The sequence below is a fragment of the Stegodyphus dumicola genome, chromosome 11 (genome assembly GCF_044657685.1).
Source record: "Stegodyphus dumicola isolate Sdum_Otavi_A_Nest chromosome 11, ASM4465768v1".
NCBI classification, from domain to species: domain Eukaryota; kingdom Metazoa; phylum Arthropoda; class Arachnida; order Araneae; family Eresidae; genus Stegodyphus; species Stegodyphus dumicola.
Window position 1 is genome coordinate 108,217,474 of NC_140778.1, and position 23,457 is coordinate 108,240,930.

The following is a 23,457-nucleotide window of genomic DNA, read 5'->3' on the forward strand; positions in this document are numbered from 1 at the left end:
ATATGTTAAATTTTAATTTAATTGTCCAACAGTACGCAAAGATGAATTGTAAAGCACATGCAGAACAACAACAACAACAAAAAAAAAATTAAAGTCTTTTCTACTAAAACCAAATAAAAATTATTTTACAACCTACCGCAACGTCAGTCAAGGATCAATTTAAATAACAACAAGTGCCGTACACGTTGAAGTCCAAAAAACAATCTTTTTTCAAAATTCCTGTTGACGTTTGCCATATTTTCAAACAGCCATCCTCTTCAGAGTAAGCAAACAAATCGCCATCAAAAGAAAAAGCAATTTTACTTCGAACGACCATCACAGACAGCAGCAGACAACTTATAACAGCAGACAAACATGCGGTAACACGCGAAACTGAAAATTACTGAAAACAAACCGGTTTGAGGAATTTATTTCCTGATAGTTCTGCTTTTCCTAATTAAAAAAATATTCTTTCTTTATAAAAAATTTACGTTTGTCAGAAATATGTGTATTTTTTCTAAAATTTAAAATTACTAACTAAATCAATTAAAATATAAAATCTCAATTTTTTAATTTGTTTGAATTATTACTTTCAGGATAACTTTTGAAAACAGTACGCTGATCGTCTTATAATAAATATTGAAATTTGAATTCAAGAATAAATTTATAAATAAATACATTTTTGGAAGATTCTATTTTGCAGAAATGAAAGAAAACTCATAAAGAAAACAAAACTTTTATTAGAAAGGTGGGAGTAGATAGGGGGGAGAGCATTTGTTGAACGTAAAATGGCGTTCGCGTTCGTGTGAGGAAGTAAATTTATTATGCATTGTGTTCATAGTACCAGTTGTATATTTAATGTATTTCGAAATGATTATTATATTAATTTTTACAAACGTTATAAAAATTAAAACTTAATTTCAAATCAAAGTTACAGTCGCTTTTTTGTTTGTTTTGCTTTGTGAATTAGGTACACGTTGAAGGTAAACAATTTCTTCATTAATATTTGTATATGGCAAAGGAATGTGTACTTTTGCTATTGCTTTAGTTAATTCCCATAAATTCTCTATCTTTTGTCGTTTTAAATTATCGTGAAACATATACAGATAATTGTTCAATAGCATTGTTATTGTTTATGACTGCTCTGCCCTTTACTGTCATATTTAAAGAGGTGTTTTGAATTAGCTGTTAGAAGTTAACATTACAAGTTCACAGTAACTTTTTTTAAACTTATTTCATTTAAAGTAATGAAAATCTATTTTTTATTTTTGTAATTTTATGAATGTAGAATTATCACTTGATGATAAATATATATTTCATTTTACATTGCAGCGTTAAAAATTTCTGATAACGAAACCAGTAGTGTTCAATTTCTTTTTAATTATTGGCAATTAATTTCAGTCAGTTATTCATTTCTAATCGAATATGGAATAACTATTAAAAATTCTAGTGAATTGTTTCAATTTGTTTAAGTACATTTGCTAAAAGAGGATTATAGTTAAAAAAAAAAAAAAAAAAAATGAACGTGTACCTGATTTTATTTTGCATCTACGAACAAGAACATGCTTTTATTATCCTTTTAGATATTTGTGATTTATGAACAGAAAGCTTTATTATTGTTGTATTCTAGTTTTATTATAGTCATTGGCATTTATGGAAAAAAAAAGAATGGGTTGCATAGTTAATCGTAATTCTATTCTTGATAATGTGTTAATTAATAAACACATAATAAAATTACATTTCATTTTTATGGTATCATCTTTCATTTTTAAAATGTGTTATATAAGCATTAAATCAGGGCTATAGAGTGGATATTTTAAAGCAATATTTATGTGTCCTATTAAATAATAAAAGTTAAATCTTTTTTTTGGGGGGTGGACTCTAGTTAAATATTGTCAGCTGTAGAAAATCAAACTTCTAGTTAAATATTGTCAGCTGTAAAAAACCAAACTGTTAACTAATGTGAGTAGTTATGCAGCAGAAAATAATGTTAAATAACAAACAGATGATTAATGATTTTAGCTATTTCTGTTAGTTGTTCTGTTAGTTGCAGATTATCTGAACAAATTTGCTTTTATATTCCTTCAGTTAAGCAATTTTTTTTTTTTTTTTTTTTTTTTGTAAATACGCAACACAATAGTTAAAAGTGTGAGAAAATGGTATTTAAATATTATCTCCTTGTTGTTATGTTTGTTACAATAATTTAATAGACAGTGCTATCATAAATCTGGAGCAAGTAATAGTTTATTCATGTTAAAAAATTTTATCATTAACCCAACTTTGTGTACTTTACTGCAGTATTATGATGGGCCTAATAGCAAACAGATATGATAACACTAATGAAAAAAAAAAAAAAAAATAAATGAGAAACTAAAACATATATCTTAAATTAATCCTAGTATATGGTACACACGGGATTTGGCGACATTATTATAAACTGTAAACATAACATTTATGATGAGCATGAAACGAGTAATTTTGATATTCGTGACAATTTTCAAATTCGCACCAAGGCGCTACCATATACTAGGATTTTACCCCTAAACTACAGGGATCAGTATCCCTGGATTGTGATGGACAGTTTTAGGTTATATGTTATATACCGTCAATATTTCTAAAAATGTAGTTAGTATGAATTTTCTTGTTGCCAATCCATACATTAAACTTGTTCAGGAATATATTTGGTAACCAATTATGTTCCATTTATATTTCATACTTGGAAAATGAGTGAAATTATAAGCGGTAAAAGTTTACAATTGGGTGCCCCTTGTTTGTTGACGATTCTTTTTTGACGCCAAGATCGGCACCAGGAAGTCACAATTTCAAGATGGCCGCTACACAAAACCAAAATAAGAAGTCGAAGAATTGCATAAGATCTGTGTCCATGTATACATCGATCTGTTTTTACTTAGAAAAACATCCTATAATTGTACAAACTAGGCATTGCGCACTGCCTTAAATATGTCCATGTACACATCAATCTATTTTCATTTAAATAAAATCGAGAAGCTAAAACTAAGTTAAAACTATCTTGGTAACCAGAAGTGAGGTTTCATCGCCAAAATTTTTTAGAAAATGTCACCAATCGAAGGGGCACCCAATTCTACACTAAAGCCTTATAAGCATATGAAGAATTTTAAACATGTAATATTTTGAAAATATTATAAAATGTAAAAATGTGGAGAACAGATCAGTTTCTGAAAAAAGATGTTTTCACTTGGAGAATAACTTGATATGAAATATTCTTCCAGAGTTTGGGGAAAACAATTTGTACAGTCTACCTAGAAATCAACAATAAAACATAGGACTTTTTGGTCAAACAATAACCTGCTTTGTTTGGATAAAACTGTTCTGATTACCATCTTGGATTTAAATTTGAGAGGCGAATTCATGAACAGGAGCAATTGCATGTTGATGAATTGGAAGTAGATGACAATGTAGTGTCATATAGTGTTTTTAGATATACTTTTTTCAAAACATATATTCTCCCAAGTATTTTTTCGGGCATTGAAGGAGTGGTCTAATCCAGTGGTTCAGTGGGTGAAAACACAAGTCAGTTCTTAAAAGCTCACAACTAGCAGTATATCATTATTAAGTTGATTCTTTCCAGTATAAAATGCAAGTTAATTTATTATCATGTACATTTATTTTCTAGTTTATTTTTTATTATCTTCTGTATAAGGTAAAACAGCTTATCAGATTAATTATGTTTGAAATTTATATGTTTTTTATTATTAATTATAGGTAACAAACAGAAACACAAGCTATGGAAGATACTTCAGGAAGTGAAGAAAGTGGAGAAGGAAATGATGCCTCAGAAAATTATGATTCATTGCATGATAAGAAACAGAAAAATACTGATTCATCTTGCAAGTCAAAGCGCAGCGTGAAACGCAAGCTCAAGACATTCTCCTTTGGAAAATGGCAAAAAGGTTTTAACAAAGAAAAAGCAAAGAAAAGAACCTTTAGCTTGAATAGAGATGCTTGGCAGAGTTGTAGCTCTGTGGTTTCTGAAGCATCGATGGAGAACGCAACTTGTATTTGCACTGGGTATCGTAAGACTAAGCACCCTCCGTCTGAACGAACTGTGGCACCTGAAGAAGAAACTTCTTCAAGCAAAGCTCCAGTATGCAGGAGAGATGCAGTTAGAGGCAGTATTCTGGCAATTACTACTTGTCCAAGAACTACTCCCATTGAAAGTTCTAGATCAATTGAAGATAAAAGTAACAGTAATGGAGATAATCAACAGCAGGTATTTTTTTTTCTTTTCCTTTTAGCAGTTATTAAATTCAGCTGATCTAAATATGTATTCTCCTTCCTTTGCTCATTCTGATTGTTAAACTTTATCAACAACTTAAAAGTTCTTTTAAGATTTGAGTGAATTAACCAAATGTGTAGTGTTTGATTCTCATATCGCTTGCATGAAGGTATTATATGCTGTATCAAATTACTATTAAAAGTTCATGTATTGCCCTATTCTGGAGTGAAATCAAAGATTTGCGATCAGATTTGCTATGAAACATGAAATGTTGCTTAATTTATGCTAAACACTGTAAGAACAAAGATGTAGAGACAGATATCTAAAAATGTAAAGAATTATGCAGTTTACATGAAAAAAGGGCTCCCAACTTTTTTTACATATTGACCTTTTTTAAAACTATTGACCTTTTTCTTCATTGACCTCCCTCCTTATATTTTTCTCAATGATGCACAGTGTACAACATAATCATAGTACAGTACAAAGTCCATAATTCGGACTCGTCGGGACTTCGGCGATTCCGAATTAGGGGTTTTTCCGGATTATAGATCATTATTTTAAATCTGGTAAGATGGCATGCAGAATTTATACAATTAAAAATATGAAACCATAATTTATGAAATAAAGAGCAATTATGATCTAAAAGGTATCAAAATTTACCAAAAAAAAAAAAAACAAAAAGCTTAATATTTATTTGTTTACTTTAGTAAACATTTCTATCAATGTAAGTTGTTTAAGTTACTTTGTATTTTATGCTAATACTTTCTCTTTAATTCTATAAACAGACATGATTTCTTGTTCAGTTACAAAGTTCTACTGTTCAAGTCCTGTAATTGCTGTGTTGAGGATACCAACTAACTTGTCAATTGAAATTTTTTTGTTTTCAATAACATTCTCTGTTACTTTCTTCAGTATCGAAAACGCACACAGGTAAACGCTTTATGGGCATGCGTATCAGATGTGCGCATGAAATGCTCATGCGTAAACGCTTTACGCGCATGGGTAAGTTTGTGGCTTTGAGGTCCGGATAACGGATTTTGTACTGTATAAATAATTGTACATAAATAACTAAAATAGCAATTGCACTAAGAATATAGAGAAACGTTTTGAAAAAGAAAAAGAGGTTTATTACATTTATGTTTTATAAATTTTTTATTATTATTTTTATTTTTACAAACATAAACGAATTTTCAGAAACAAAATCACATTTTCTAATTGTACAAGAGTTAGATTTCAATCAATGTGATGGTTGTTTGTGATATATTGATGCAAATTTTAAACATTTGGCATAAGATTGTGTAGCTTAATTTTTAAATCGCATTGGTAAAAAAAAATTCTACCTGTTTTTTTTTTTTTTTTTTATAATAAATTATTGACTTGACTAAAACCTTCTCCTACTAGGTAACAAGAGGGAAAGGTCAATAATTAAGACACAATAACACGCCGAATAAATACTAATTCAGAAGTCAAACAACAAAAGTCAGCGTTATATTCACAAAATTTTCACAGGACTAGTTTCGATGGTTTTACCGAACCATCATCTTCAGCTGCAAAACCGCAAATGAACAAGATAGGAAATAATGATTAGATAAGATAAGAAACCCTGGACAAGAATAAGCAAGTGGCGCCATCTGTTGGCGAAACCAGAACTAAAACATAATTTCTCTAAAAGCCGAAGGCAAATTTGGATTGGAATTAGGATCGTTAACTAGAACAGAAAGATTTTTATGAATGTGAAATGCCTCTAGAAAATCCAGTTCTCCAATGGAAGATGTTTTTTGAATAATTTTGGCAGCAGAAAAATTGAAAGTGTGATTTTCGGACCAACAATGTTGAGCAACAGAAGACTTCTGTGTTTCCTTTTTTCTAACATATGCCTCATGTTCTTTGACGCGAAATTTTAAGGCTCTCTTAGTTTGACCAATGTAAATTAAACCACACTGGCAAGGAATCCTATAATTAAATACCCCAGGAATTCATATCCGGAATGGGGTCCTTGAGTATAGAAGTTGGAATTTTATTGATGGGAGAATAAACAACTCGAAAGTTAAATTTCTGCAAAATATGTGCAACTTTATAGCTAATTGATGGAAAGAAGGGAATGACAACAGAATTTTTATAATCTCCTAAAATAAGAGTGTGACTTTTAGTGTGTTGAGATGACAATTTTTTAACTGCTTGATTAATAATGTTGGGTGAAAAGCCCCTGTCAATAGCTATTGCTTTTAAATAATTTAGTTCTTCATCAAGGGCTAGTTTGGAGGAGCAAACTTGAAGAGCACGGAAAACATAGGAATAAAATGAAGCTAACTTTTGTGTAGTCAGATGACATGATTTAAAGTGTGGTGGAAGGCAAACCGATGAAGGTTTACGGTAAACTGTAGTACTGAAGTTGGATGTGTTACGTGTGACCAGAATGTCGAGAAACGGAAGAGAATTGCAAGTCTCAAGTTCAAAAGTGAACTGAATAGCAGGATCAATAGAATTCATTGTTGAAAGAACTCTATTTAAATCATCTTTATTACCTTCAAACAGGGTAAAAGTATCGTCTACGTAGCGGAACCATGCCGGGAAGTTTAAAGTTTCAAACAATTTTGATTCATAATAATGCATGTAGATATCAGCCAGGATGGGACTGAGGGGGCTTCCCATGGCTAATCCCTCAGTTTGCTTGTAATATTTATTTTGGAAAACAAAATGTGTTTTGTTTCAAACAGAGTAGAGTGAGAGAAATTAGCTCATCAATTTTGATGCAAGAGAAATGAAATTCGCGAAGTCTGGTTTCTAGACATCTTAGTGCACCCTCCACTGGGACATTGGTGAATAATGATTTTACATCAAAAGAAACCATGAGTAAATTACGAGGAGAAATGTTTTTAACCTTTTTTACAAACTCTATTGAATTTTTTATGGTGTAAATGTTATTGTCTAATAGAGTGGAAAATCTAGAAACTAAATATTTAGCTAATGGATACGAGGCAGTACCTAAATTTGATACAATAGGGCGGAAAGGAATACCACTTTTATGAATTTTGGGAAGAGCATATAATCTGGCACAATTCACAACAGATGGGATAAGCAAATGTTTTAAGTTGCTTGAAATGATTTGCGAAGATTTGATCGCAGTTTTTATTTTGGATAAGTCCGAAGGTGAAGGATCTTTAGGGATCGGATTATATGGTCCTTTGTTTAAGAGTTTAGTGACACCATCGATGTAAGTGTTCTTATCCATGACGACTATCTGGCCACCTTTGTCGGCCTTTGAAATGATAATATCCGGGTTAGAATGAATTTTGCGCTTTGTAGCTCTTTCTCTCGCAGTTAGGTTTGGTTTCAAAGGTTTATTATTGAATTTCACATTATGAGCGATAAGATGCCTAATCATTTCTTTCTGTGAATCTGAAACTTTACTGAACTTGAAAGCTTTTTCGATAGGAGCCAAAATCTTTGGAATCGAGGGTTTACAGGTTTGTGAGAAGTTAAAATTATATTTTAGAATTCTCTCTTGTTCTTCTGAAAGACTAACATTAGAAATATTAACTACTGGCTTGATGTTTACAATGGGAAGATTTTTTGAGCTACTTGAACTGGAAGACTGTAAAAGAAGTTTTTCGAATTTCACTGCAAGGGTGTTTTTATGACGGTTAACTGCATTCTCCGTTCTAGACCAAGACTTTTGTTCAAGGGCAGTGAATTTTGGATAGGATTTAGCGAGTTCCAGATGAAGCTTATAGAGTTCATGTTCAATTTTGGACAATTGTTGACGTGTATCCCTTATCACGGACCGAAGTAAGGCAAGCTTGCAATTTAACAGAATTCTTGAAACGCGACTCGAAGGTTTTTGTCCAATTTTATTCAAATCAAATCCCCAATTTTATTCAAATCAAATCTAATCAAAAACCTTCGAGTCGTGTTTCAAGAATTCTGTTAAATTGCAAACTTGCCTTACTTCGGTCCGTGATAAGGGATACACGTCAACAATTGTCCAAAATTGAACATGAACTCTATAAGCTTCATCTGGAACTCGCTAAAACATATCCAAAATTCACTGCCCTTGAACAAAAGTCTTGGTCTAGAACGGAGAATGCAGTTAACCGTCATAAAAACACCCTTGCAGTTAAATTCGAAAAACTTCTTTTACAGTCTTCCAGTTCAAGTAGTTCAAAAAATCTTCCCATTGTAAACATCAAGCCAATAGTTAATATTTCTAATGTTAGTCTTTCAGAAGAACAAGAGAGAATTCTAAAATATAATTTTAACTTCTCACAAACCTGTAAACCCTCGATTCCAAAGATTTTGGCTCCTATCCAAAAAGCTTTCAAGTTCAGTAAAGTTTCAGATTCACAGAAAGAAATGATTAGGCATCTTATCGCTCATAATGTGAAATTCAATAATAAACCTTTGAAACCAAATCTAACTGCGAGAGAAAGAGCTACAATGCGTGAGATTCATTCTAACCCGGATATTGTCATTTCAAAGGCCGAGAAAGGTGGCCAGATAGTCGTCATGGATAAGAACACTTATATCGATGGTGTCACTAAACTCTTAAACGAAGGACCATATAATCCGATCCCTAAAGATCCTTCACCTTCGGACTTATCCAAAATAAAAGCTGCGATCAAATCTTCGCAAATCATTTCAAGCAACTTAAAACATTCGCTTATCCCATCTGTTGCGAATTGTGCCAGATTATATGCTCTTCCCAAAATTCATAAAAGTGGTATTCCTTTCCGCCCTATTGTATCAAATTTAGGTACTGTCTCGTATCCATTAGCTAAATATTTAGTTTCTAGATTTTCCACTCTATTAGACAATAACATTTACACCATAAAAAATTCAATAGAGTTTGTAAAAAAGGTTAAAAACATTTCTCCTCGTAATTTACTCATGATTTCTTTTGATGTAAAATCATTATTCACCAATGTCCCAGTGGAGGGTGCATTAAGATGTCTAGAAACCAGACTTCGCGAATTTCATTTCTCTTGCATCGAAATTGATGAGCTAATTTCTCTCACTCAACTCTGTTTGAAACAAACACATTTTGTTTTCCAAAATAAATATTACAAGCAAACTGAGGGATTAGCCATGGGAAACCCCCTCAGTCCCATCCTGGCTGATATCTACATGCATTATTATGAATCAAAATTGTTTGAAACTTTAAACTTCCCGGCATGGTTCCGCTACGTAGACGATACTTTTACCCTGTTTGAAGGTAATAAAGATGATTTAAATAGAGTTCTTTCAACAATGAATTCTATTGATCCTGCTATTCAGGTCACTTTTGAACTTGAGACTTGCAATTCTCTTCCGTTTCTCGACATTTTGGTCACACGTAACACATCCAACTTCAGTACTACGGTTTACCGTAGACCTTCATCGGTTAGCCTTCCACCACACTTTAAATGATGTTATCCGACTAAACAAAAGTTAGTTTCCTTTTATTCCTATGTTTTCCGTGCTCTTCAAGTTTGCTCCTCCAAACTATCCCTTGATGAAGAACTAAATTATTTAAAAGCAATAGCCATTGACAGGGGCTTTTCACCCAACATTATTAATCAAGCAGTTAAAAAATTGTCATCTCAACACACTAAAAGCCACACTCTTATTTTAGGAGATTATAAAAATTCTGTTGTCATTCCCTTCTTTCCATCAATTAGCTATAAAGTTGCACATATTTTGCAGAAATTTAACTTTCGGGTTGTTTACTCTCCCATCAATAAAATTCCAACTTCTATACTCAAGGACCCCATTCCGGATATGAATTCCTGGGGTATTTATAGGATTCCTTGCCAGTGCAGTTTAATTTACATTGGCCAAACTAAGAGAGTCTTAAAATTTCGCGTCAAAGAACATGAGGCATATGTTAGAAAAAAGGAAACACAGAAGTCTTCTGTTGCTCAACATTGTTGGTCCGAAAATCACACTTTCAATTTTTCTGCTGCCAAAATTATTCAAAAAACATCTTCCATTGGAGAACTGGATTTTCTAGAGGCATTTCACATTCATAAAAATCTTTCTGTTCTAGTTAACGATCCTAATTCAAATCCAAATTTGCCTTCGGCTTTTAGAGAAATTATGTTTTAGTTATGGTTTCGCCAACAGATGGCGCCACTTGCTTATTCTTGTCCAGGCTTTCTTATCTTATCTAATCATTATTTCCTATCTTGTTCATTTGCGGTTTTGCAGCTGAAGATGATGGTTCGGTAAAACCATCGAAACTAGTCCTGTGAAAATTTTGTAAATTAACGCTGATTTTTGTTGTTTGACTTCTGAATTAAGGTCAATAATGTTGGTAATATTCCTTTCAGATGACTTTTATGTTCAAGAACTTATCCATTTGTTTGATATAGCTTATCCATTTGTTTGATATAGCTTTATATTAATAAATAATCTTCAATTTTATTAATTCTTTTGTAGTCAGTGGGATCTTGATTATGCTGATGCACATTCAGCTATTGAACCTTTGATCATCATTCACCCTTTTAAAATTTCAGAGGGTCATTATCAAACCTGCTGATAAATTTATTAAGATTGTATAGGGTAAAAATTCCAAATTATTTTTCTCTTCGTAACAAATTTATGTCAACATTTTGCAATTTTTCTTGATTTGAAATTTAAAGTATTAGTAACATATGTAATAAATGTGAAGTCTGTTTGATCACTTCTTTGGAATTTGTTGAAATATGGTCTTATTTTTGACAGACCAATGGACAGAGTTCTTCAGATGCATAAATCTCTTTGTGCATTTATATTTTATGTTTTTATTGTAAAAATTGTTGATTTGCACAGGTTTGCTTTCATAGTACAGTTGCTTGGAAGGTCTAGCGTTTATCTCACTAAAGGTAATCACAAGAGCATTTTGTATGTTGTCATTATCAGGTATGTCGAAAGGATAAAGTATTTATTTGTTCTGTTATTAAAATCAAGAGGAATTAGAAATATTTTTTACTTAATAGTTTATATTTATATATTCTGTTATTTCCTTAGGTTCTCTCACCACCAACCTTCCATTTATAACTGGATTTTGTAAACCTTGGGTACAAAAGAAGCAGTAACAAATTTTTTATAATTGAAAATCATTCCAAATAATGTAGAGAATATCCAGTGCAACATTATTATGTCTAAAAATAAATCTGAAAGTTACATAATGTATTGATTATGAAACGGCATTAGGAGTGGGATTAGTTTGTAACTTTTAATCTATAGGTGCTTAAAGTATCTTTTTGTTGCAGACCAGTTACTTTAAATTGAATTATTTTAGTTTGATCTGAGTTTGGATAATGTACATGGCTTTCAAATGAACCTCAACTTAAAATTCATTAAAGTGAGTTTTAAGTTTATTTGGTGAGTATCAGTATGTAAGAAAAGAAAATGTAGTACTTTTCAGTTATCTGCGGTTGTATTTTATTGGCAGTGTTTCTGGTGACAAAAGTGAAATAGCCAAAGCTTGACTAGTTTATCTATGTCATTGAATGTGTACTGCCCCCTTTAGGCAGATTTACAAACTAATTGTGGGTAAAATAATCTGAAGGTAACAGACTTTACATGAAGTGGAAGACAAATTATTTTTATTGATTTGCTAAAGAAGAAAACTTCTGTAATTAATTTTTATCATGAATATAACACACTAATAGTTTGTATTTAAAATAGTTAAACTACTTTATTTAAAAAAAAATAGATTACAAAACAAAGATGTTGAATAACAAAGCTTCAAAGAGAGAGGCATTTTTGCCTATGATCACATTTTTTTAAGATTTATATCTAAAAAATTTCAGTTGGTTATTTTTATATTTACATTGTAGAAGTTCCGATATTCAAGTCCTATAATTGCTGTGTCGAGAATACCGACTAATTTGTCAATCGAAATTTTTTCATTTTCAGTAACCTCTGTGTCACTATCTTCACTATCGGAAGCGAATTATAATGACAAGGAATTTGATTTAAATCATATCAAAGACGGAGTACATCGAGATGGAACATTGGTTGATCTTTCGATTATGGTAACTTGGTGAAAATTTGGCGACCAACTCTGCTACAGCAACCTTCTTTTTTTTTTTTTTTTTGCCGCCATTTTGTCTTCACGAAGTAAAGACATGTTTCTTTTTATTTACTCAACACTTTCCAACAATCTACTAGCCAAATTACACTTATGCTAGAAATTTTATGTAACAAAACTGCTTAATCATGACAAATATTAACTGCAAGATTGGGAAAAAGTGCACAATCGCAAACTCCTTGCGCGTTTTTCAGAATAGCACATACACATAAACCATTTACACGTCGACTTAAAAAAACGCTTTACTTAAAAAAACATCCCAGAATTGCACAAAAATGGCATTGCACACACTCTTCACTTTATCCATCTACACTGCTATTTTCTCATAAATTACAAAAATTTGCACGAAAATGCAAGAAAATTTTCTGAATCTTTAAACTCGGTAAAAAGAACATATATGAAATTACCTGATCGCGAAAAAGTATATACCCTTTCCAAGTATGAACATTTCCACGTATAAAATAAATAAAATATCCAAAAACTTTTACCTCTAAATTATCTATTATATTATAAATGTCACCAACGAATTTCTACCGCAAACATTAAAAATGGTTACAAATACTTAGTGTCAAATATTTAAATTATTTCCATGCACATTTACTTCAACTGAAACATATACCAAATTGCTACAAACATAAAATTCACAAAATAACTATCATTTAATTAAAATATAACTAAACCATGTATACGTCGACTTATTTTTACTTAAAAGAACATCCCAGAATTGCACAAAAATGGCATTACACACACTCTTCACTATATCCATGTACACTGCTTTTTTCTCATAAATTAGAAAAATTTCACGAAAATGCATGAAAATACTCAACGTATACTACTCAAACGTATTCCAAAATACTACAAACATATAACTCACAAAATCACGATCATTAAATTAAAATATAATTAAATTAAGAAACACTACTTAAAATATAAATAAGCACATACATTAAATTAATAAAAATTAGATTATAATCCTAATTACTTTAAACTAAATCATTGCTAATAACAATTTTCCAATAATACCATATTAATTTATTTACTCATTACATTTAGAACAATGCATAAAAATAATATCCTCAAATGATTAAAAATACTAACTTACCTAATCTTCTTCAGAATCTTCATTACGTGGCACGCACACTTTCCTACAGAAAGAGTTCCAATCGGCTGCAGTACTATTGCTAATTTCTAAATCTGAAATCCAGTAGTCAACTGGCAGTCTATTCACCCAGTAATAAGAAATTAATAAAATTTCACCCATACTCAATTTACTTTCAACCAACCACGTACCCTTCCTTACACTCCGTTTCACAAAATGTCCATTTTCACCAGATTTCTTGCACCGCCATTCAAACTTATCTGTAATATCCTTCCTTTCACACAATCTCAACTTATTATTTTTATCAGATAAACGCATTAAAAATTTAGAATTCACTTTACATAGCGCCATGTAATCCGAAAATTAATCAACACTATTTCACACAAATATCTGTAGTACTATATTATTTTGTAATTTTTCCAAATTTACCCCCTTTTCCGATTAAAGAACTGTAATTCGTCCATTAATGTCACATGACATATCTCATGATCTCTCATTTCCCTCACACAAAATAATGCGTAATCGGAACTGAGTACTTCTCGCATTATTACCAAAGTCCTAGGTAGTAACCTTTATCGCCTCCAAAATGTCGCCATACTACCTGTTACCATATTCCAAAGATCAGCCACTACATTTAGTAAGGAATTATGAGCCAAATAAAATAATAACATCTGCCCTGAAGATAAGGATAGTGCTGACAGATCAACTTCCAATTCATTGCGTGAGCCGCGACATTCCAGTGAATGTTGCATTGAGTCCATGATGCATTTGGACTGACTGCAAGCAGATGAATCATAAAGCTGCTTCCCCCCTGCATATAGCTTGCGTGTCATTCATATACACCCCGATACATGTGATCTAATCTAAATCTTTGGATTTTATATAAGTGTTGAGAGTCTTGAATATTTCTAGTTAGTTCTTGAATAATTGGTTCTCAAAATAACACAATTAAACAATAATTAACAATAATTAAATTCATGAGATTTGTTATTCCATATGTGCTGTATGCAAACAACCAGCAAAGGTAAACCTTGTATATCAGTGTTGTCATCCAGCTGTAGCAAAAAAAAAAAAAAAAAAAAGAAAGAAAGAAAATCAGATTTTTGTTAACTGTTTGGATTAATTGATTTTCTGCATTTTGAGAGTTTCAACTTCGTTTAAGTTCTTTTCCAAAACATAACTTTAGCTGCACCCTTTGATTGCTGGTAGCAGTTCAGTTTTGCCAACTGTCTTCAGCTTATTACTTTTCACAGTTTGATATCTGATTAGATATGAAGCTTGTATAGCATTTTTGTTGATCTTGGTGAAGTGCAAAAATTTTGTTTTTGACATTTTTTCATGCATGCAGCTTTCATTTGAAAGAGATTTATTTGATTTTTTAAATTAGTGTGCATTGTCTTAATGTGCCGAAGTAATTTACTTAGGTGCATGCTTATGTTTGCAAGTATTTTTTTTTTCATTTCAAATACAAACTCAGGTTTAGGATTATTTTCATCTTCATTCCATAAAAACCTTAATGCTAAGTAGTTAGAATCATATTTCTTTATCACTTTTCTTCATGTCAGTTTCTTTGAGTTGTAGATTTTCTTTCATCATCGTCTTTATCGTAATAAATTTTGATATTCTTCTGTTACGAGAACTGGATTCAGAAATGGATGGATTTAATATATGCATATGTATGTATATGTGTGTTTACACACATGCATATACGTGCATACATGTGTACATTTCTGAATCCGGTCACGATAACAGAAGAATACCTAAATCTTCTGTATCTGTAAATCTTATGTATCTGTAATACAGAACTGATAACATAGATGAAAAAGCAACACAAAATAAATGGTAAGAGTAATACAAATGATAATGAACCACTGGAAAATTAATGCATATGCAAACTGAATTGAACATTCAGAGGGAAAAACAGTTTGATTAGGCAGGCAGAGTCTTGGGTATTGCATGGAAACATAACTTTAAACGAAGCTGCAGATTTGAGCAACACGTACATTTTGTGCAAAAAGAGGGTTCTTTATATCCGTGATTCATATGCTGAAAAAATGTTAGTTTTCTTTCTTAACCCTCTGAGCGTTATGGCCGGCTTTATCCAGTCATCAGAAGTTTTGTTACTTGCCATATATTAGCTTATAATTTAAGATATTTTGCTTTCTTTCTTTCTTTAATAATGCAAATATTGTCTTAATGAATGTAAGTTTGTGTTTGTGAAAATATAGACTAAAATAAGTAATTATGCAAACTCAATAAGTGCTGTTTAAATACCAGTCTTCATGACGGATCTAAAATCCTGTAATACTCAGAGGGTTAATTTCTTGTCATTTGACACAAATGACTTGTTTGTGTATTGCAGTACTTTTTTTTATTAAGATTTTAATTTTAATAAAGGTTTTTAAAGCCCACATCACACTTTGACAAATTGTGGAAAAGTACATACACATTTAAAGTCTCTTCACCAGTCATGGTTTGGAAAGTGCTAGTCTAGTGCAGTGAAAAAATTATGTTAATGCTTGATACCTATATGCTTTATATAACATTCCAAATATATCTGTAGCTTTTTTTTGGGGGGGGGACTTTACAGCAAAACTATATTACAGTACAAAGTTCGAAATCTGGACTCTTCGAAACTTCTGTGATTCCGGATATTAGAGCATCAGTTTAAATCTAGTAAGATGGCATGTAGAAGTTGTAAAATTAAAAAATATGAAATTGTGATTTATGAAGTATTTATGATCCAAAGCGTATCAAAATTTACAAAGAAAAAGCTTAATATTTATTGCTATTTCGGGAATTCGACTAACCTGCCAATTGAAATTTTCTCGTTTTCAGTCACTTTCTTCACTATTGGTAGCAGTATTTTCTGGATCTAGAACCAGATTTCGCCATTTATTAATTGATTGATTATTGAGAAGCATTGTCATCACAATGAAAAACTTGTATATCATCTACATTTATTACCATTTCTCCACATTTCTTTACAAAATCTGTTAACTGGAAAATTTCACCTTTGTTTTGCGATATCCGAAAACCTTTAGAATTAGCGGCTATCATCATCAAATTTAGCTATTCTTCACTATACATACTTGGCTATGCATCATGAGCTTGGCAACTAACGATAAGTTGTTCCGTTAAATTTTATCTTGCTTCTATCGCGCACTGAGACAATTAAGCCTGAATTGTATTAGTTTAGTTATTTATTATACAGTCAAAAGTCGTTAACCCGGACTTCAGCGTTTCCGGATTATAGATCATCAGTTTAAATCTCGTAAGATGGCATGCAGAAATTCTAAAATTAAAAATATGAAACCGTAATTTATGAAATAAAGAACAATTATGATCTAAAGGGTATCAAAATTTACAAAAAAAAAAAAAAAAAAAAAAGCTTTATATTTATTTGTTTACTTTATTAAACATTTCTTTCAATGTAAGTTGTTTAAGTTGCTTCGTTTTATGTGATAATACTTTCTCTTTAATTCTATAAGCAGACATACTTTCTTGTTCAGTTACAAAGTTCTGCTGTTCAAGTCCGTAATTGCTGTGCCGAGAATACCGACTAATTTGTCATTCGAAATTTTTTCGTTTTCATTAACCTCTCTGTCACCTTCTTCATGTCTTTATCCATTTTTTGCAGCAATTCCACTTTTTGTTTAATGGACATCGAAACATACTTTCGTTTTGTAGATCCTTTGGGAGCTCCAGCATCGGAAATTCTATTTGACATAATCGAAAGTCAAGTTTACTTTTATAAAATTGCTCTTACAGTCTGCAAAAAATAATAAGCCGCATCCAATTCGAAGATTAAGGAACAACGCAATCATCAACATTAACTGAAATAGATAATTAGATAATTTTAGCTTATACCATCCGTTATACATTAAACGTGCACGCGAAAACGTATTCTGTACTTGCGCACACACATATGCGCAGTCGTAAAGGTCTTACGCGCACGTGTCAATGCGGCGCATGCGCAGAAAGCTTTTAGCTTTGAGGTCCGGATTATGGGGGTCCGAATTAACGAGGTTTGACTGTATTTATGTCTATTTCTTGCACATGCTTATCAGAGTTCTGAATAAATAAATTTCCATCATATACTTAAGCCTATTGAGGGCTGGTGCTAGATATCTTACCGCCTGGTGCAGTCTCTGTGGGTCCTAAATTCTGTGACTCGATGTGGCCATACAAGCGCTGGTTCTGGGTTTATGTGAATGACAAATCAGTGTCTTAATTCATACAGCCTTAAATGTAATGTTTGGGTCTATGAGTTACAAAATCTGTTTTTAGCATATGGAACGAAATTTTTGGTAAATTTTTCCCCCCTTCAACAATTTTTAGTGCATTTAACTTAAATCTGTAATCATCGCCAAGCATGATGTCAACCTAAAAGGTTACCGCACTCCTTTAATTATTCAATTACTAACATAAATGTTTAGGCATCGCTACATAAGTCATTACTCAATTTGTCATGTTTTGATAAACATGCCGTGATGAAAGGAATGTATAATAAATAATGATTCGCCAGGTTGGCGTCAAATCAACGATGGATCTAGGAGGAATGTGTTGGTTTGAGATGTATGCTAAGCAGATATGCAGCAACGGAGCCAAATTACAGATCGTACAAATTTATGATAAAATGGTTGTTTCTTTAATAACAAGGAATTTTATTTAGTGTCGATGTAAAATTAAGAATCGGGACTCGCCAGGTGTTTTATTATGCTCGGAAGGGCGAGAACCCTACGAGAAATGTTGGCGGTGGTTTTGAGGTCCGGATTTTAGATCATACCGGATAATGGACGTCCAGATTTCAGACTTTGTACTGTACTATTCTTTACTCAGCTTTTAAATTCGTAACAGATTGCTTTCATAATTGATTCGTAACAGATTGTTCTGAATCTAAGAAACTGATTAACTGCACAGAAAATTCTGTCTGTAATTGCTTACAGACAGAATTTTATTTTAGGAAAATTTAAGACAGAATCATATTTTAGGAAAAGCAGTTGAGATATTATAGTAATAAATGCTATCAATTATTGTTTTTCAGGTTTGCTAGTAATTTGTTTAAAAAAAAAGTTGCAAAGTGCTTTTTATTTGTGCGTTCCAAACTACTACTATTTCTAAATTATACTGGTAATGCCTGCTACATTTGAGATGTACTTTATATGTAGCATTTAAACTTAAATTTTCCCATTGCATCACTAAATATGTATGGTTCTAGTTTAGGTGACTTGAAACTACTATATTTTTCAAAGTGGACAACTGTTTATCAATATTAATTCTAGACAACTACTTTTTTTTATTATTATTATTTAAATATCAAGAAACAGTTTTCAGCAATAGTTTTGCAATTGTTTCCTGCTATGTATTATGTCAAAGGTGGTCGAAAAGTAGCATTCATGGTCATATATTTAAAACTTGCATATGATGAAAGTAATATCTTAATGCAATGTTTAAGTTATGCATTTTTTCTATATATACAGCTGCTATTAATATTTCTGATTTCATATATGTAACTGATATTAATATAAAATTATTTTTCTATTTTTAGACAGTGGAAGCAACTAATAGCAATTTATTCATTGCTTGCCAGTCCTCTCAACAGCCTTTAGCAATCAACGAAATTAGCATTACTGAACTAACTTTAGCACTTCAAGCACATATGAGATTTTCAATAGTACCTAGCCCATTTGTCATACGCTATGGTAATGTAGGTTATAATGTAGATAATAGGAATGCTTTTGAACGTAGATCATGTAGCCTTAATGTGTTTTCAACTGCACACACACAAATTGATTATGTGCATCATTTGGTTCCTGATTTACTTGAAATTACCAACTGCAGTTTCTATTGGGGGAAAATGGATCGTTACAAAGCTGAGAAGCAACTGGACAAGAAACCAGAAGGAACATTTCTGCTGAGGGATAGTGCACAGGAAGAATTTCTATTTAGTGTCAGTTTTCGACGTTATGGACGCACTCTGCATGCACGTATTGAGCAGCTGAATCACAAATTTAGTTTCGACTCTCATGATCCCAATGTCTTTACATCTTCAACAGTGTGTGGTCTCGTAGAGCACTATAAAAATCCCCGATGTTGCATGTTTTTTGAACCCATGCTGACAATACCAGTACATCGTACTTTTCCTTTTGATTTGCAGCATTTATGTCGTGCTGTGATATCTGACTGTATTAGTTATGATGGAATCAATGAATTGAAATTGCCTAAAAAAATCAAGGCTTACCTGAAGGAATATCATTACAAACAGAGAGTGAGAGTCCGTCACCTTGAAAATGATAATTTAGTTTAATTAACATCAATGTATTAGAGATGTGTAATTATTCAGATTCATCAAATATTAAATTATAGCAAATTATTCCTCCTCTTAAGCAAATACTGATAGATGTTTTTTAATCATGCAGGGTTTTATTTTCGTAGTTTCTATTGAAACATGTTAAAAACATACAGAAAAGTGATTAAAATTATGTGAACAAAAAATGCTAATAATGTAAATCTAAAATTGAATATAACACACTTATATCCTCATTTGAGCTTTTAGGAAGCGGAACTGTATGGAATTTTAATTTTTCATCTTTGTACATGTCATCTTTTTATAAGGGAAAAGGACAATTTTTAGTTATTTTATTTTTATATTGTGATGAGGCAAAGTGACGTTATTTATTCTTGAGATTATATGTTGTATATAGTAATAAGGGATTCATTAAAATCAGCTTTTAATGAAAAATTAAATTATTTTTATAAAAACAAGAAAATGTTTGAAAACTTGTATGTGTATGTAACTTGGTGGTAATATTATTTGAATAATTAATCAATTATTTTTAATTTTTCAATGTATAAATTATCTTTATTTTTTTAATTTTGCATTTAAATTTTATTAAATGTGTATCTGTCTTATAATTATTACATGAATTTTGGTGATAAATCTCATTATATCTGTTTCCAAAAGTACATTTAAATGTACTGACGTAAAAATAAATTTGAATCTAGTAAGATTTAAACAAAGGATTTTATTTAAATCCTTTGTCTTAAATGACAAATGTTTATACGGTACGGTGTCTGAGATCCGGTAAATTGCCAGGGCTTCAGTCTCTCAAGATTTAAGATTTTTGGTAACATAACATGTAAACATGTCAACAGTAGAGCTTTGCTAAGTGTTAGTTCAGGTAGGAGAATGCAAACCCTACCACAGGGCTGGTTGCAAAAAAATTTAGAATTTACAGGAGCACCAAGCAGCAAAAATTTAGGATAAGTACTAGGGAGCAGAAATTAGGACCCGCTGAAGTTGCAATGATCAGCAAAATGCATAGTGTCACCCTTGCCTCTCTTGACAACCACTTGAGGGCTAAAAGTGTGATCCTGACCAACATCAGTATGCTATCAATCAGTGTATTGTTATTCGCGACCATGCTCCAGGAGGTGTTTGAAAATGACATGCATAAATCTCAGTTCAGAGAAAAATTGCATTTTATGGCACGCCTGTTCCACCCCCTGTCTTTTTTGGTTTGTTTGTTTTCAGCAGCACTATATTCTGCATTCCTAGATTTTGTTTGGGAGATTATGATTTTATTTTGAGTTTGTACAGAGATCCGGATTTCAGACTTTGTACTGTAATCTTATTCGGCGAGTTTGTTGTACATTATTTCATAGCTGCCAACTCTCCTGGTTTTCCATCATATCATCCGGTAGGTGACCGAATCTCCATTTTAAATTTTGAGTCTTTAGGAAAGTAATTCCCAAGAATAAATGAAACTTATTAATTTAATTCAACTTAACATGTGAAAATTCCATTTTAACAGAATAGTATAGACATTAATTTTATTCCCTTCATATTTCAAAATATTTATTTCATATATTTAAAAGAACTTTGATAGGTCAAAGCTTTTTTTCAATACTCAGGATTATCTCAACAGAAAAGAGTAAGAAAATTGCAGAATGAAATTAACGAAAGAGTATAAAACTTGGACTATCTAATTAAATATGAATTACTTTACGACATTTAACATATTTAGAATCGCATTATAGATTAGTAACTTGAATTATGCATTATAAAGTATATTTCAAGTTCTTTTGAAATGCTTTTGTTGCAAGTTTCGAGAAATTCCCGGTTTTTTGTACTTCAAGGTTGGCAGCTATATTACTTACATGGCTTTTTCCCCATTGTTTTTGTTATTTATAATTCAAGCGAAATGTAATAATAAATTTTTATTGGTGATTTTTGTTTGAAGAATTTAGATTTATCATTATATTCATTTACAATCTTGATAATGTTTGTATTGGTAATATTTATGGAAAAATTTGAATGTGTAATTGATATAAATATTGATTATTTTTTAATAGTATAAAACTAGATTGCATGTAAAGTTGAACTTCATTGAACTTGTATTAATTTACAATCTCATTTATTGTAAGTAAATTATTTAAGAAACGTTTAATACCAGATATAATAAATACTTGTAAAACTATTATTTTCCCATATAAATTTTATTATCTGCATGTATATGCATGTATGTATGTTTAACCTCACCAGATTAATTAATACTGCCTTGAAAGATCTGAATGCATAAGATAACTAACTGTTGATTGTCTTTCGTTGTGACTAACATTTTTTATCTGTTATGCAACTGTAAATATATCTGTAAATTTGTATAAATTTTCATGAAAATCATATTGAATAGATTCTAGGGTAAAATGAAATGTATGCAAATTTTTAGGAAAGGAATTGTTTGTGTGCTCTGCCGAAGAGAAGATATTAATCCAGTGCTTTCCATATCAGCTAATCCATTTGGCTGTTTCTTTTAGAGGGTAAAAATCATTCATCTGTATCATATTTCATTATAAACATACAACAACATATTAAAATGCATTTAAAATTGAAGATCTGAATAATATTTATCAAATATGCAATCTTGCAGAATTATGCATATAAAGTTTGGTTAAACAAAATATAAATACCACTGAAATGAAAAGAAAATATCTTGTTATCTCAATGTTTTGTTGGAAGTACAGAATATATGAAAAGATGAAGTGCTGTACATCTTACTTTATATTCTATATTTCCAGAAAAACTGTTTGGTGATCTGCATTGAAGGATTTAAACAAAGAGCTGTGATTTTGGACATCTTTAAACATATAACTGTACCAAATATATAAAAAAGGAAAATGGAAAAAAAAAAAAAAAAAAAAATCTGTTTAGTAATTTTGTGTTGTAAGGTTTCTGTGTTTTGCACTTAAAAATACAAGTTAATTAAAATGAAAGTTTTGTTTTGTGCAGATTATTATAGATTGAATGTATTTTAGCTTGTATTCGGTTTCTAATGGTTAGGTTGCTTCGTATAAAAAGTATCTTATCTTTATTTTATGTATGTAACAAGGCACAGTTACAACATGTTATGCCAGGTATTTTCTAATAAATTTTTTTTTAAATGCATCAGGAATTTTTGTTTTACTTTTTCAAAAAGATACACAGGCATTAGTTGGAGCAGTTATTGAAAATAAACTGAATTAAACCTGACTTTAGTTACAGTTTTTTAATATAAAAATTTAATTTTTAAATAATTTAAACATTTAAAATAAATGTGAATATTAATTGCATCCTTTCATATGGTACAAGTCAAAGGGGGGGGGGAATTGCAGTCTAAATTGTTGAGATTTATATTCGAGCATCTCAGAAATGATATAATATCTATAACTTTTTATTTTAATGTGAGAGAATATGTAAATACTTTGATACTTAAAAGTAACATCTACTCCTGCCAGTCCATGAAACTTAAATCTTTATATTAATAATAATAAGAGAATTTCATCTTTAAGAGATTTCTCATTGAATGTCGGATGATATACATAAAAAAATACCAAAATGTTGTATGTTATCCTTTAAAGAAAATTAGAAACAAGTATAGATGCTTTCAAAAATTGCATGCAAAAAAAGGTTTTGTCCAGCAAATCAATATTATTCTGATTGCTGATAGTTCAAATAAATAAATTCCCAATCAATCTATTATAAGTATTAAAACATATGTTATTTATGACACTTGTAGCATGAAA

The 23,457-nt window shown here is 31.0% G+C and overlaps 1 protein-coding gene across 1 annotated transcript; it reads left to right on the forward strand.

The window, feature by feature from the left end:
• Positions 1-738: 738 nt before the first annotated feature.
• LOC118192467 (uncharacterized) lies at positions 739-22,840 on the forward strand. The gene is made up of 3 exons (XM_085827070.1): positions 739-962; positions 3,724-4,231; positions 18,944-22,840. The coding sequence occupies exons 2-3, from the start codon at positions 3,746-3,748 to the stop codon at positions 19,700-19,702; spliced, it is 1,245 nt and encodes a 414-aa protein (XP_085683196.1). The 5' UTR covers positions 739-962; positions 3,724-3,745; the 3' UTR covers positions 19,703-22,840.
• The last annotated feature ends 617 nt before the right edge of the window (positions 22,841-23,457 follow it).

Excerpts from the sequence above, each read along its gene's own strand:
- LOC118192467 (XM_085827070.1), top strand. The coding sequence starts at position 3,746 with ATGGAAGATACTTCAGGAAGTGAAGAAAGTGGAGAAGGAAATGATGCC. Across the intron at positions 4,232-18,943 it reads ATGGAGATAATCAACAGCAG|ACAGTGGAAGCAACTAATAG; the intron begins GTATTTTTTTTT and ends TTCTATTTTTAG.